Source organism: Arachis hypogaea, chromosome 13, assembly GCF_003086295.3.
Source record: "Arachis hypogaea cultivar Tifrunner chromosome 13, arahy.Tifrunner.gnm2.J5K5, whole genome shotgun sequence".
In the NCBI taxonomy this organism is placed as follows: Eukaryota; Viridiplantae; Streptophyta; class Magnoliopsida; order Fabales; family Fabaceae; genus Arachis; species Arachis hypogaea.
The window spans coordinates 4,605,699-4,619,778 of record NC_092048.1 but is presented as its reverse complement, the minus strand read 5'-3'; the positions used below and the strand labels follow the sequence as shown (position 1 = coordinate 4,619,778).

The 14,080-nt window shown below is 35.4% G+C and overlaps 2 protein-coding genes and 1 long non-coding RNA gene across 3 annotated transcripts; 1 reads left to right on the top strand and 2 right to left on the bottom strand.

Annotated features, from left to right (window-relative positions):
- Positions 1–1,739: 1,739 nt before the first annotated feature.
- Positions 1,740–4,745, bottom strand: LOC112736623 (heat shock cognate 70 kDa protein 2). Its single transcript, XM_025786156.2, has 2 exons — positions 4,263–4,745; positions 1,740–3,646 (listed from the first exon to the last, which is right to left on the bottom strand). The coding sequence occupies exons 1-2, from the start codon at positions 4,474–4,476 to the stop codon at positions 1,911–1,913; spliced, it is 1,950 nt and encodes a 649-aa protein (XP_025641941.1). The 5' UTR covers positions 4,477–4,745; the 3' UTR covers positions 1,740–1,910.
- Positions 4,746–7,258: 2,513 nt separating this feature from the next.
- Positions 7,259–12,660, top strand: LOC112736624 (inner membrane protein PPF-1, chloroplastic). The gene is made up of 12 exons (XM_025786157.3): positions 7,259–7,849; positions 8,474–8,584; positions 8,837–8,911; positions 9,043–9,103; positions 9,356–9,429; positions 9,536–9,640; positions 9,927–10,034; positions 10,118–10,221; positions 10,561–10,710; positions 10,838–10,961; positions 11,698–11,810; positions 11,996–12,660. The coding sequence occupies exons 1-11, from the start codon at positions 7,517–7,519 to the stop codon at positions 11,794–11,796; spliced, it is 1,344 nt and encodes a 447-aa protein (XP_025641942.1). The 5' UTR covers positions 7,259–7,516; the 3' UTR covers positions 11,797–11,810; positions 11,996–12,660.
- On the bottom strand, positions 12,527–13,304 carry LOC112736625 (uncharacterized). The gene is made up of 3 exons (XR_003168804.3): positions 13,108–13,304; positions 12,945–13,003; positions 12,527–12,855 (listed from the first exon to the last, which is right to left on the bottom strand). It is a non-coding gene; the product is annotated as an uncharacterized lncRNA (long non-coding RNA).
- Positions 13,305–14,080: the final 776 nt, after the last annotated feature.

The following is a 14,080-nucleotide window of genomic DNA, read 5'->3' as shown; positions in this document are numbered from 1 at the left end:
ACTCGATGCATAGATTGGAAAAACCATGCATCTCTTCCTCCCTACACGACAAACCCATCCCCATGCATGCTCCTTATATTTTGCTTTCTAGTCATGTAACAAAAATCATATTTTGACTATTATATTATTTCTCTTTATGTTCATAGTCACAACTAAACTGTTTAGCTTAATCCATGATGAGAAATTAAGTTCTTGGCAAGAACTGAGTCCTAATTTAAAAAGGTTCCCTTCGCGGGCGAGTCGATCGTGTAGTCAAATAGTCGTTACACGTCCAGAACTGTTGATATAGTGACTACTAACATGAGCATTATTACACTTTTATCTCTTGTCTCAGAAAAAATGAAAAAGATAAAGGTAATTCGCTGATCAAGAAACGGCAAACCAGGATATAATGATTAATCAATAAAGAAAAGTTTCGTACATTAAATCTTAAAATAGAGCTTGTTGGATCCCCGCAGAGACATTTGGATCCAACAGTAAGATAAAGTGAAAGAGAAACCAACAAGGGCTATATAAAATAATAATAATAAAATATATACCTTTAATCTTTGATGCTGAAATTTATCAAATATTTTAATTTACATCGAAAATACTCCTTACAATTAATTTTAAAAAAAATTAACAATTTCACAAAACTTTTTAACGCAAGCAAATAAAACATTGACATAACTGTCATGCATTATGAAATTAGTCTTAAACCTTCTAAAAATTTAACTATTAAAAATATATTTAACACAAATCGAAAATTTTTAAAATAAAATTGTTCCGAAACTTACCTAGAACCGGATGGTTGGACTTGGATGAGAGGCCCAAATGCCAAAAGAAGGTGGTCTCCGACTTGCTTTACGTCTGAAAATCGCCATCCGAGTTGGGTATATGAAAGAATGAGAAATGGTACCTGCAAAGACACTCCGATACCTAAGTTAGCAAGCGAGTAAGCAAGTTTTAAATATATTAGAACTTAGTTTTACCTAAGTATGTCAGTGTATTTGTAGATGATGAACCACTAACCATCATTGAAGTAGTTTTACTTTTGATGGTAGATAACAATCCCTTTATTTTAATGTTGTTGAAATATCTCTTCTAAAAGTAGGTGAAAGATTTTAAGAGGCAGTTATTCACTTAGATAAATGTTGGCTACAATCTGGCGTTGACTCCGACCTCTTTAAGGAGCTCTGAACAATGAAGGTTAACTTTTTGGATTGGGCCTCTTAACTTAGTTTGGGCTTAACTTATTACTTGAACCAGAATATGAACAAAAATAAAATTTAAATGTGTTCTTAGAATTTTTAAAAAATTTTAAGAAAAAAAACAAGACCTTAGTCCACAAATAAAGAACAACCAATCAACCAAAATCACAAAGGGCCGAGTCCAACCTCAATCAACAGTCCAGCGCTAGCTTTCTTCAATGAAGGACATGCAAATATTTTGGCACCAAATGGGAAAATGGTATAGCCTAATTTAAACCCAGATTCTTGATGTATGATATGACCAAAAACCAAAAGCCCTAAATTTTTTGGTTGACCAGAAACTACTGTATTCCTAATGGCATCTTTATTCAAAACAGTTGCCATCGTATTAAGACCCAAAATACACGTTAGATTCGTATTTGAAGCATCGTATACTTGTTCGAAATGTCATACATAACTGTCACCAAAAGTCCATGAAATATACGTTCATACGTCTTTGCCCAATTTGGAGAAAATTGTGAAAACCGAAACATCACGGACATATTCGGATAAACCGAAAAACACTATATTATATTCATCAAATAAAAAAGTAAATAGTACACTACTAGACTTCAGAAAAGTAAGTCTCAAATTTTTAAAACACAAACATAAACATCAATGTAATAAACACCAAAAAAGTCTTTTGACAAAATCCAGGACCACCATGGCAGTGTTTGTTGCTTAATCGACTTCCTCAATTTTGGGGCCTGCGCCGCTTCCGCTGCCCGCGGCAGGACCATCCTCATCCATAGAACCACCAGGTTCACCTCCGGCACCTTGGTACATCCTAGCAATGATGGGGTTGCAAAGGTTCTCCAACTCCTTCATCTTGTCCTCAAACTCATCAGCCTCAGCAAGTTGGTTTCCTTCGAGCCACTGGATAGCTTCCTCAACTGCATCTTCAATTTTCTTCTTGTCATCAGCAGAAAGCTTGGAAGCAATCTTGTCATCTTTGATAGTGTTCCTCATGTTGTAGGCATAATTCTCTAGCGCATTCTTGGCCTCCACTTTCTTCTTGTGTTCCTCATCCTCTGCCTTGTACTTCTCTGCTTCCTGCACCATCTTCTCAATCTCTTCCTTGGATAGCCTACCCTTGTCATTTGTAATTGTGATCTTATTCTTCTGCCCGGTAGTCTTGTCCTCCGCAGACACATTCAGAATGCCATTGGCATCGATGTCAAAGCAGACGTTAATCTGTGGGACACCCCTAGGAGCAGGAGGTATACCAGACAACTCAAACTTGCCAAGCAAATTGTTATCACGGGTCCTTGTTCTTTCACCCTCGTAAACCTGAATCAGAACACCAGGTTGGTTATCAGAGTAAGTTGAGAACACCTGTTCCTTCTTGGTGGGAATGGTGGTGTTCCTGGGAATTAACACCGTCATGACACCTCCTGCAGTCTCTAAACCAAGGGAGAGAGGGGTGACATCCAACAACAAGAGATCCTGCACTTTCTCGTTGCCTTCGCCACTGAGAATGGCAGCCTGAACGGCAGCACCATATGCAACGGCCTCATCTGGGTTGATGCTCTTGCAAAGCTCCTTCCCGTTGAAGAAGTCCTGCAACAATTGCTGAACTTTCGGAATTCTAGTAGAGCCACCCACAAGAACAACATCATGGACGCTACTCTTATCCATCTTAGCATCCCTCAGACACTTCTCAACAGGTTCCATGCACTTCCTGAAGAGATCCATGTTCAGCTCCTCAAACCTAGCACGGGTGATGGTGGTGTAAAAATCAATACCCTCGTACAAAGAATCAATCTCAATGGTAGTTTGGGCAGTGGAAGAAAGTGTCCTCTTTGCCCTCTCACAAGCAGTTCTCAATCTCCTAAGAGCCCTGGCATTCCCACTAATGTCTTTCTTGTTCTTTCTCTTGAACTCTTGGACAAAATGGTTCACCATCCTGTTATCAAAATCCTCACCACCCAAGTGAGTATCTCCAGCTGTAGCCTTAACCTCAAAAATACCCTCTTCAATTGTAAGCAACGAAACATCAAAAGTACCGCCACCAAGATCAAAGATTAAAACATTCTTCTCGCCGCTGCTTCCAGCTTTCTTGTCGAGGCCATAAGCAATGGCGGCAGCAGTAGGCTCATTGATGATACGCATGACATTGAGGCCAGAGATGACGCCGGCATCTTTTGTAGCTTGACGTTGGGAGTCATTGAAGTAAGCAGGGACAGTGACCACGGCATTCTTGATGGTGGAGCCTAGGTAAGCTTCTGCAATCTCCTTCATCTTCATGAGAACCATGGAGGAGATTTCCTCAGCTGAGAATTGCTTTTCCTCTCCCTTGTAGTTCACCACGATCATGGGCTTGTCGCCTGGACCTGGAATCACCTTGAACGGCCACAGTTTCATGTCGCTCTGCACCGATGCATCGCTAAATCTTCTTCCAATCAAACGCTTCGCATCTGCACCCGTGGCAAATCCAAATCAGCAAATACAATTTTCCATTAAGAAGGTGACTAACTTAATTGCATGAATCATGATAAAGATTTTTGTGAGAGAATTGTGAGAAGGGAGAGCAGAGAGAAAAGAAATTGGAATGGTGACTCAGTTCCTGAGAAATGGCAAGAATTGTTGTCATACATGCACACTGGCTAATAACTAACTCTGAGATAACCAACTAACTGATAACTAACTAATAGCAAACTCTAACGACTTAACTGCACGTGTGGAAATAACTTAGCTCAACAATACTCTACTCAAGCCAGGTGATAATAATACTAAGATCCTATTTCTCGCGCATATTAGTAAAAATTCCTCTATCATTATATATATCTATGCGCGCGCACAAAAATTCTATAGCTGAAAACAAATCACCAATTTTCTTCTGTCTCGTACCTTGATAAACAATAAGTTACCAGCTCCTCTCAAAATTAACAACTACTAGCACAAACACAGCACTAACCAAATATTGATTTTAAAAAATCAAATTATGAACGCTACAAATCGCAAAATCACTGTAACAGAGCAAAACTAGATGGAATCAAGATGAAAGAAAGAACTGAAAAGAAGAATACTCACCGAAGACGGTGTTGGTAGGGTTCATGGCCACCTGGTTCTTGGCGGCATCTCCAATCAACCGCTCCGTGTCAGTGAAAGCCACATAGGAAGGTGTTGTCCTGTTACCCTGATCGTTGGCTATGATCTCAACACGATCATGCTGCCAAACACCGACGCATGAGTACGTCGTTCCCAGATCGATTCCAATCGCCGGACCTTCGCCTTTTCCAGCCATAATCTCACACAATATAGATTCCAAACGCCGAACGCTAAACACAAACGAGAATTACAGTTAAAATTTTTTTTTTTTCGTGTGTTTTGAAGCTAAACTGAGAAACAGAGAGGGAAGAGGGTCTTCGTTATAAAGAAAAGAATTCGAATTCTCGAAGGTTCGGACCTTTAAGTGTGAACCGTTGGATCTAAAAATTTGACCGCCCGATGTGGAGGAGTTGGGTGTGGGGTTTCAACAAAAATATTTTACTTTTTCCTTTTTTGGGGTTTACTGGATGATTCTTCAGAAGTCTAGGTGATTCGAGAATTTTCGGTTCACGAATCAACGGTTTCGGAGCGTGCGTTTGAGCTCCACGCGCTAAAGGTAAAGCATTAGTGACCGTTGATGTATAGCGGTTCTTTAATTCTTTTTAGTTAGTGTTGGCGGTTTCGATCCCGCGCGGCCGCGCCCCATTGGCCACTGGATTTATGGATTAGACGAGCTTCAACGACGTCGTTGGCGCGTTTATATAACTAACCAATTTCTAAGCGAGTTCGCGCTTCTTTCTTAGTCTTTTCCTTTTCTTTTACCAGCTTTTTTATCCAGCAAATGAAACGTGATTTAGCCGCAGAAATGAAATATCATTAGTTAGTTTAATTAACCAATTAAAATTTGTCCTTTTAATTTTGCGTATTACTTAATCTACAAGACCTGGTCTCAGTCAGGGGGGAAGGAATAAAAAATAGGAAGAATGCTAGGGGTCAGTAATTTTTGTGATTTATAGTCATCAAATAGCCATCAATGATAGTTTTAATGGTGTGAAATTGATGTGAAATTTCATTCAATAGCTCATTTTTCTTTGCTGGTTACATACTGGTTAGAATTGAACAAAGTTGCTGCCCCCTAGACTTTTCCTAAAAAATAGTAGTATATACTCTATACTATATATGTCCATGATTTTTCCTATTCATTCAGTTTGTTCTTGAAAAAGTAGAATGTTATTCTCTTTGGAAAGTTTGTACTATTTTTTACTAGATATTATGTAGACCTATTTATCATCAACCATTAAATAGTTTGTTGATATACACTATTGGGGATGAATAATGATATATGAATTGAAACAACATTTCAATACAAGAAAGCTTAATACAAGATCCCCCGCTCAAATATATATAAAAAAATGTCTACATACGTACTATAATGTGACATTGTCTGAATAGTGAATATATCCTTGATATTTTTAATGTAGTTAACTGAATTCGATTACATATACTCTAGGTCTAAACTAATCCAAAAAATTTGTGTGCTTTTGTTAATAAATTTTAGGGTAAAAAACTAAATTAAACCAAATGAAAGAAGATTTTATATGATTCTACCCATGCTAAAAATGTGATATGATCACTCAAAAATATACTTTAATATAATTTGAATTAAGTTAATTTGAACTAGTAAAAGTAAGAGTAATTCGAATCATCTAAATTTGAACAAGCTTATTTACCTTTATTCGTTCACGAAAACGTGGGAACTCTTACTCATTTAACACTATATTCGGATACCGATGCAGCGGCTCTTACTCATTTGACACCGTATTCGAGCTTTACAATGCGTTGTTTCCGGACAACGACCTAATTTTAGCGCAATAATGTCTTTGATTCATGTTATGGAGATTCGACTATGTTTTTATGTTAGTATATAAATATATGTATTATTTAATATATTTATATATAAATATATGTATTTTTTTAATATATGTGTATCTTTTATTTCAATATGTATACATGTAGTTATTTTCTATGTACATATAATACGATTAATCTTTAAAATATCTAATTTACAAATTAAAACACTAAAATAATAATTTAAATAATAACACATAAATCAAAATTTTACTATTTAGATTTTATATCTTAAAAAAATTGAGTAATATTTTTTTTAACAATACAATCGAAATATCTCTCTTTTTATATAGAATAATACTACACATTTAAATTTTTTTGTTAAACAAAGTCAACCAAATCAATCTAAAATAACAAAAATCAGTTATGACTAGCATTATTCTAAGTCTTATTATTTAACTTAATTAGACTTAGTTCATAAAAAAATTTAAATATATAGTATTACTCTTTTAGAGATATATATATATATATATATAAATTTACTTTTCATACAATTAGAAGCTAATTCTTATTGAGATTTATAGTTAAAAAAATTCTTTTAATTTATAAAGTTGTAACAAAAAAATTAAAATTAATATAAAAAAAGATAAATAATATTTTTCGAGTCGATTTCTAAAAAAAAAATAAATTTTATTTAAATTGAGAATTAATCATTTTAATGACATCTAATATAAAAATTTTAAATTGATTATAAAATTCAAAAAATTAAATAAAAAATTAGTGTGGATCAAATTTAATAATTTAATAAAAATAAATAAATATTATTATTATATATTACCCAAAAAAATTTTAAATTATAGGGAAAACATTTGCCTCCACAAGCACACACACGTACATCCGTTCCTGGATCCAGTGATTATTTATTGATTGTATTTAAATAAAAAAATATATGCTAGTCGGTTTAAATTTGTGTATTTGACGTGTCTTGAGCAAATATATGAACATATTTCTTATCAAAATTACAAATATATTAAAATATATTAAAATTTTGATAACAAACATTATATTGATACCTTTTCAATAAAAATATTAAAAACTTAAGATTTAAATCCGTAGGAAAATCTAAGGAAAACTACCATTAGTTGACGTATCTACCAACCCTTAATGATAGTACGTGTCATTCACTGGCTGGCCCAATTACAAAAAGAAAATCAATCACTACCCATTGCGATTTCTGCTGATCTGCTGGTGCGTATTTCATTTCGCATTTTCGCTCGCACAATAAAGAATAAAATAATTATTATTTATTTATTTTTTAAAAAAATACGGATAATTGGGAAATATTCTTTCATCTCAATATTTCTCTTCATCTCAAATCGGAGTCTATCATGAGAAGCTGAGAAAGTAGTGTCTCTCAGAAGCTCAAAGCTTCTCATCAATAATCCTCCATGGCTAAGACACTCATCTCCTCTCCCTCCTTCATCGGAACTCCACTCCCCTCCCTCCACCGCCACCGCTTCCCCCACCGCCCTGCCAGACTCAAAGTCAACTTCAGCCTCCACCAGATTCCACCAATCCACTCCCTCACCCACTCTTTCCACTTCGATGAAGTCGTCGCCAGAGCCGAAGGCCTTCTCTACACGCTCGCCGACGCTGCTGTCGCCACCGCCGACTCTGCTGCCACCGCCACCGGGACTTCCACCGATGCCGCCGCCGACACCGTGCAGAAGAACGGAGGCTGGTTCGGATTCATCTCCGAAGCCATGGAGTTTGTTCTCAAGGTAATATAATAATGTTCACTACTCTGTTAGAAAGAAAGTTGGTTAGTTAGTTAGTTAGTTAGTTATTCAGTTAGAGTTGGTTAAGAATCAGAGCTGAGTTAATTATTCAGTTAGAGTTGATTAAGTGTTTATTAGTATGCCTGTTATGCTTGTTTAGTGTTTAATGTAACTTTTCAGCTTCGAATTCGATTGGAAATTTTAAAGATTATGTAGGACTATTTACCGATTAATATTGACTATTCTATATCCGATTCCAAAGCTTGGTCACTCTATGACGATCCTTGAACCTTGGTTTTATGCTATATGGAAAGTGTTGCTGTGTTGGGAAGCTATAATTGGAGTTCAAAAGAGGAGTGCTCCTGCGCTCTGTAGTGGCTCCTTGTTCGCCAATTGCACAATGCGCTTGGTCCTCTGTGGTTTTGTTACACGGTTGAAATGTAAGAGGAGATTTTTTAAGGGAGGAGTAGAACTCAAACCAAGTGATGAATGGAAGCACATTTGTTCCATGTTATTTCTTCGTATCTTTCTGTCGAGTGAAAATTTCTTTGGACTTAGCAGCTTATAATTGGAAATGTACGTGTTTATTATTGTTCCAGATTTCATGCCATCATTTTTAAATTTCAGGTGTTAAAGGATGGTCTTTCTGCTGTGCATGTACCTTATGCATATGGATTTGCTATCATATTGCTCACAGTTGTGGTTAAGGCTGCTACACTTCCCTTGACAAAGCAACAGGTTGGGCAAGTTATAACAGTCTATAGTGGTTATTGAATGCAAATTTTTTGAAACCATTCAATTATGTGATTTCCCTAAAGGAAACTAAAATAGTATAACAGTTTGCTTCCTTCATGCTGAAGTAATTGTAATATTTTGTTATTCAAGGCTAGAGTAAGATACTTGTTATTCAAAACATTATAAACAAACTATGAATGAATTTGAGCTTTCAATTATATAAAATCAATTATTGATTTTATTTGATATTATTAGGTTGAATCAACACTAGCTATGCAAAATCTTCAACCAAAAATTAAGGCCATTCAAGAAAGATATGCCGGCAATCAGGTGAGGGATGTTTTTGGTTCTTACTTATTAATCATCTGAGATGATCCGGTAAATGTTGCTTTATTTTACCTTAAAATCATAATGTCACGGTTTTTCTAAACGATTTCCTTTTTCGTTTTTCTTCTTTTAAGGAAAGAATACAACTTGAGACATCAAGGCTATATAGACAGGCTGGGGTTAACCCATTGGCAGGTGCTTTTTGTCTTCCTCTTGCTTCTCTTTTTCTTGGTTCTGATGGTATGATGCCTTGACATGTGAAATGAATAGTACTTACTTTATCATGAATCAGTTGCACCACCATATGATGGCCAAATATTCAAATAATATAATTTTAAAAGAGAGATAGTTATACTGACAACAATGTTTTCACATGATTCATAAATTTTCTATATGCATACTGACATACAGTTCTTGCTTCAATTGCAATTTCACCATCTTGTGTAGGTTGTTTACCAACATTGGCTACAATTCCAGTATGGATTGGTCTTTACCAAGCTTTATCAAATGTTGCAAATGAGGTAATTAACGTTATAAACCTTTGTAAATTGAGTAGAAAATTTTATAGACAAATTATCCACATAACATGTGATTTTTGCTAATTATGGAAAATCCTTTGATTTGAAGGGATTGTTAACAGAAGGTTTCTTTTGGATCCCATCTCTTGGAGGTCCTACTACCATAGCTGCTAGACAAAGTGGAGCTGGAATTTCTTGGCTTTTCCCTTTTGTGGTAAGAAATCTATCTTGCACTTCAAAGGTGAAATGATAGCTTGCATTTGTTTATTTTTTTTGACATTATGGTTTGACAGTGGCACAAATTTCCGTCCTTACAGCCATTGTAGTCCTAGTTGTATATGACTGTAATACATATTTTGATAAAAGCTATTGTAGTAATTTGGAATTCATCATGTTTTTGGGTTTTCAGCGTTCTCCACATCATGTGCCAAGGATCATATCTTTTACATCCATTTGTTCCATTTTATTTCTTCCTATCATAATACACATTTGTTGTGCAGGATGGTCATCCACCATTGGGTTGGCAGGATACTGCAGCATATCTTGTTTTACCTATTCTTCTTGTTGTTTCTCAATACGTCTCCATGGAAGTCATGAAGCCACCTCAGGTAAACATATCAAATCTCCGTCATTTTTTTTTATTTTTTATTTTTTGGTTTGCAATGCATGCCTAGATGACTTCTTTTGACAGACGAATGATCCTACCCAAAAGAATACACTTCTTATTTTCAAGTTTCTTCCACTCATGATTGGTTACTTCTCTCTCTCTGTTCCATCCGGGCTAACAATTTACTGGTTAGTTTCTCACAAATATATGTTTGGAATTCTTTTTAGTTAATAATGTTAATTTTTCACGTATTTGCCATAAGTTAAACATTTTTTATCTGTTATATAGCATGGAAGGCAACTGCATCATTTTTCTATGCAAGTCCAACTTGGTTAAAAGTCATAATCGTAATATGCTTGCTGCAATTCTTCTTTCTGTAGGGAATAATATATTCATCAAGTAAATGCTTTATCATGATCAGTTTGTGGGTTATATTTTTAGATGGTTCTGAGTTATGACAACATTTTTGTTGCACTAAGACAGAAGAAAATTTTTCATTACTGGTTCATTTTCTAATTCTTTATTAGGTTTACAAACAATGTCCTGAGCACAGCTCAACAAGTATGGTTGCGCAAATTAGGAGGTGCAAAACCTGTTGTAGATGAAAATGCTGGTGGAATTATCACAGCAGGACGTGCTAAAAGATCAGCTTCCCAGCCAGCTAAAGCTGGTGAAAGGTCAGAACCCCCCCCCCCTCCTCTCTCTCTCTCTCTCTCTCTTCTCTTTTTCGCTTTTTTGGTACAAGATGCAGCTTAAGTGTTTACTCCTATTGGAATTTTCTTGTGACGAGATCATACTTTGCAGATTTAGGCAGTTAAAAGAAGAGGACAAAAAGAAAAAGTCAAGCAAGGCACTACCAGTGGAAGAAGTTCAACCTTTGGCATCTACTACTGATTCTGATGATGGCTCAGATGAAGAGAGTAACAAGGTAAACATTCAACATTCAGTTTCTTGGTCACAAATTCATGCAGTTAAGTTATCTTTTGGAGAGGAACAAATGAAATAAAGTAAAAATATCATATTGATATGATTTTTACAGAAACCTTCATAATAAGCTGACTGGTATTATACACAAGAATTTAATTTTGATGCACTGTCAGTGTAAAGTAATTTTACACGTGTATCTAATTACGTAATGTTACATCAGTAAAAATAACTACTTTTTACATTGATTGTTTGAATGGTCATCCAAAAGAACGGATATGATTGCACGACTGTGTAAAATGTTTTACATTGTCAGTGCATCAAAATTAAACTCTATACACAAAACAACGCTATCCTTAATTTCACTCGTGTCTAAGATGAAATGAAGAATGTCGGTGTCGGTGTCTTGCTTTGCAACTAACAAAGGACCATGATGTTTACATCATAGACTTTAGCAAAAGTGTTGTTACTTCCAGGCGAATTGAGGCAGTCCTTGTTGTATGACATAGATAGTTATTAGGTGTAGCATGATGTAAATGAAGGGTTTGTCGGCCAAATCTTTGTAAAGTCCTTCATCTTCCTCCCCCTTTTCCCATATTTTTGCATTTTTTTATTGTATATTTTTTCCCTCACTGCCATAACTATTAATGCTGCTTTGGTTATAATCCATACGTGTTGATTGGAACCTTCATTTGTACTCATTTACTAAAATTATTCAATCCCATGATGCGTTTATGTAGGGATCAGAAGCTGCACAAGAAGAAGCATATGCTTCTACAGTTGGCAAAGATTCTAGGGAAAGAAGAAGCAAGCGCTCGAAACGGAAGCGGGCTGTATAAAAGGACCACATAAGGTTGTTTGTAGCTTATAGTTAGTCTTGTATATTCAATAGATTGCATTGCACCATTTTTGGATTGGCCATTCAATTGAATATGTAATTTTAATCCTGCAAAATATCTGTTTTGTTTAAGTGATGTTTCACATTTTAGCTAAAGCAAATGTAGCTAGCCTTTTGAGAATTTGAATATTATCTTGCAGACAAAAACCTTATTGTTGGAAACGTGGGAGCTTCAAAACTAATACGATGGGGCATAGGCTACTATAACAGCATTTCTCAGTGGACAAAATATTTGTGGCTTGCTTTTCTTGTACTGATTGTTTACATATCACTTTATTACCATAATATACCATCAGAGATTTTCAAGTGTACCGTCGTACCGGTATATCAGTGATTTTTAACCGTGGATCTTAATTATATATATTATATATATTTTTTATAATTAAGATCAACGGTTAAAAATCACTGATACACCGGTATGACAGTACACTTAAAAATTTTCCTATACCATCCTCCCTATGGTGATTGAGTGATAAGTATCCGATGGGTACAAGAAAAAGTCTTATGGGTACTCATCGTCCCATCAAATAAAATGTATTGAGCAGAATGCGTTTTCTATTTGCAGCTCTTCTTATTTGAAGGATGACCGTATTTTATTATAAATTTAACATGAAACTGATTGTATAGTTTAGAACTAGTGGACGAAAGGAGTCCTGCAGATAGAAAGATCAGAGCTGTAAAATCAGGTAGAATAGCTTAAGTCCAATCCCTACTAGTAGTGCCTGGTACAATGGTGCTAATGGCACTGCCTATTTCCCAACATACACTAGTGGATATTTTACAGGCACAATGTTTCTAAAAGAAATTTCCAGTGTACATAAATGTTTTGATCCCCTCTTAGTCGAAACTCGGAAGTAAGAGCGAGCATTGATGTCTCTACTGAAAACTGATTCCAAAGGAGTGGCTCCAATTTACATCTCTATGGTTTAGTCGGTGGGAGGTGATTCCCTACTGGGTTAGGCCCTGATGGGTGCTTTCTGTGAGTCCTCTTTTCTTCACCCTGTGATATTTTTAACATGATTGTTGAGTAAAACGCCAGGTGTAAAATTATAACACGAAAATTAGTGATTCATGATTTTAGTTACTAACCCATGAAGTTATATGTTCACTACGTGGGATAGTCTGTAGGGTTTTTAGCTTGAACTGAACTGTGTGAGTATAAACAAAGATCAATGTGATTAGGGGAAAAGAATATATAAACTTACATTGAGCAAAATAATTGAGACCAATTTGCTTTGAGAATGTGAAATACCTGGCTGAATATCCTGAGCATTAGCAGTAACATGATTCAGTGCAGAATCTGAAATCATCATGAGTGTAAAGAGAATAAGGACAACGATTTGTCTTCTCATCTTTGACATGCTTCTCCTTCTAGTTATTGAATCTGAGTTTATGAATACAAGGTTTTCCCTGTTAATGGGGTTGCAGTTACCTGCTACATTTATTGTTATATATAATGATGACCGAACTTGAATTTTTATGTGAGAATGTTTGTTACAACATGTCTTGGAATCCTATGCCATTGCCACCTTCATTCTAACTATCCTTATCATTATGGAATTGACTTCTTATTTGCTATCATTTCATTGTTATCATTGCTTCCATAATTTTACCATTGACAAAGTAGCTGCTATTATTTTTCCTTGAGTGTTTTCCCAATCTATGACCATCCTGAACCTATTTATTAATTGATCATTACAGGACTTCCTCTGACACTTTTTCTCCCCATAACCGAAGATTCCATGTTTCCAACATATAGCATGATAAACAGCCTGACTTACGCGAAACATGATGAGAATCTTCAAAGCTGGTATGATTGCTTAAATTTAAAATTTTAAATCAAATCACCGAAAGACTCTAATGCTGAACAAAACAAACGTGCCAAAATGCGTGTCTTCTAATTAAACGATCAACTACGCGGCTCGTAAAACTTAAGAACACCATCAAATTCATTGATCTTGTTGATTGTTGGATATCTTAGCCTTGTATATTTGCTATTAATAAACCAATTTATGCTTTTAACTTACAACGTTAGGCTTTAGAGGAGGCAGAGTAGTTAGTGGGGATTGGGGAACAATTATTACTTGGTTTGACTTACAATGATAAAGCTGAAACTAAGGAGAGCTTCTTAATTAAAAAAAAAAAACCTCTGGAGATATTCTCCAATACTCTTCAATTAATAACTCTTTTTCTATGCATAATAATGATGATGATGAATAGAAAAA

What these genes read in the sequence shown, in the direction of transcription:
- LOC112736623 (XM_025786156.2), bottom strand. Translation starts at nt 4,476, where the DNA reads ATGGCTGGAAAAGGCGAAGGTCCGGCGATTGGAATCGATCTGGGAACG. An exon ending in CCCTACCAACACCGTCTTCG is followed by an intron (nt 3,647 to 4,262) that starts GTGAGTATTCTT and finishes CCACGGGTGCAG; the next exon opens with ATGCGAAGCGTTTGATTGGA.
- LOC112736624 (XM_025786157.3), top strand. Translation starts at nt 7,517, where the DNA reads ATGGCTAAGACACTCATCTCCTCTCCCTCCTTCATCGGAACTCCACTC. An exon ending in TTCCCTTGACAAAGCAACAG is followed by an intron (nt 8,585 to 8,836) that starts GTTGGGCAAGTT and finishes TGATATTATTAG; the next exon opens with GTTGAATCAACACTAGCTAT. An exon ending in CCAGCTAAAGCTGGTGAAAG is followed by an intron (nt 10,711 to 10,837) that starts GTCAGAACCCCC and finishes CATACTTTGCAG; the next exon opens with ATTTAGGCAGTTAAAAGAAG.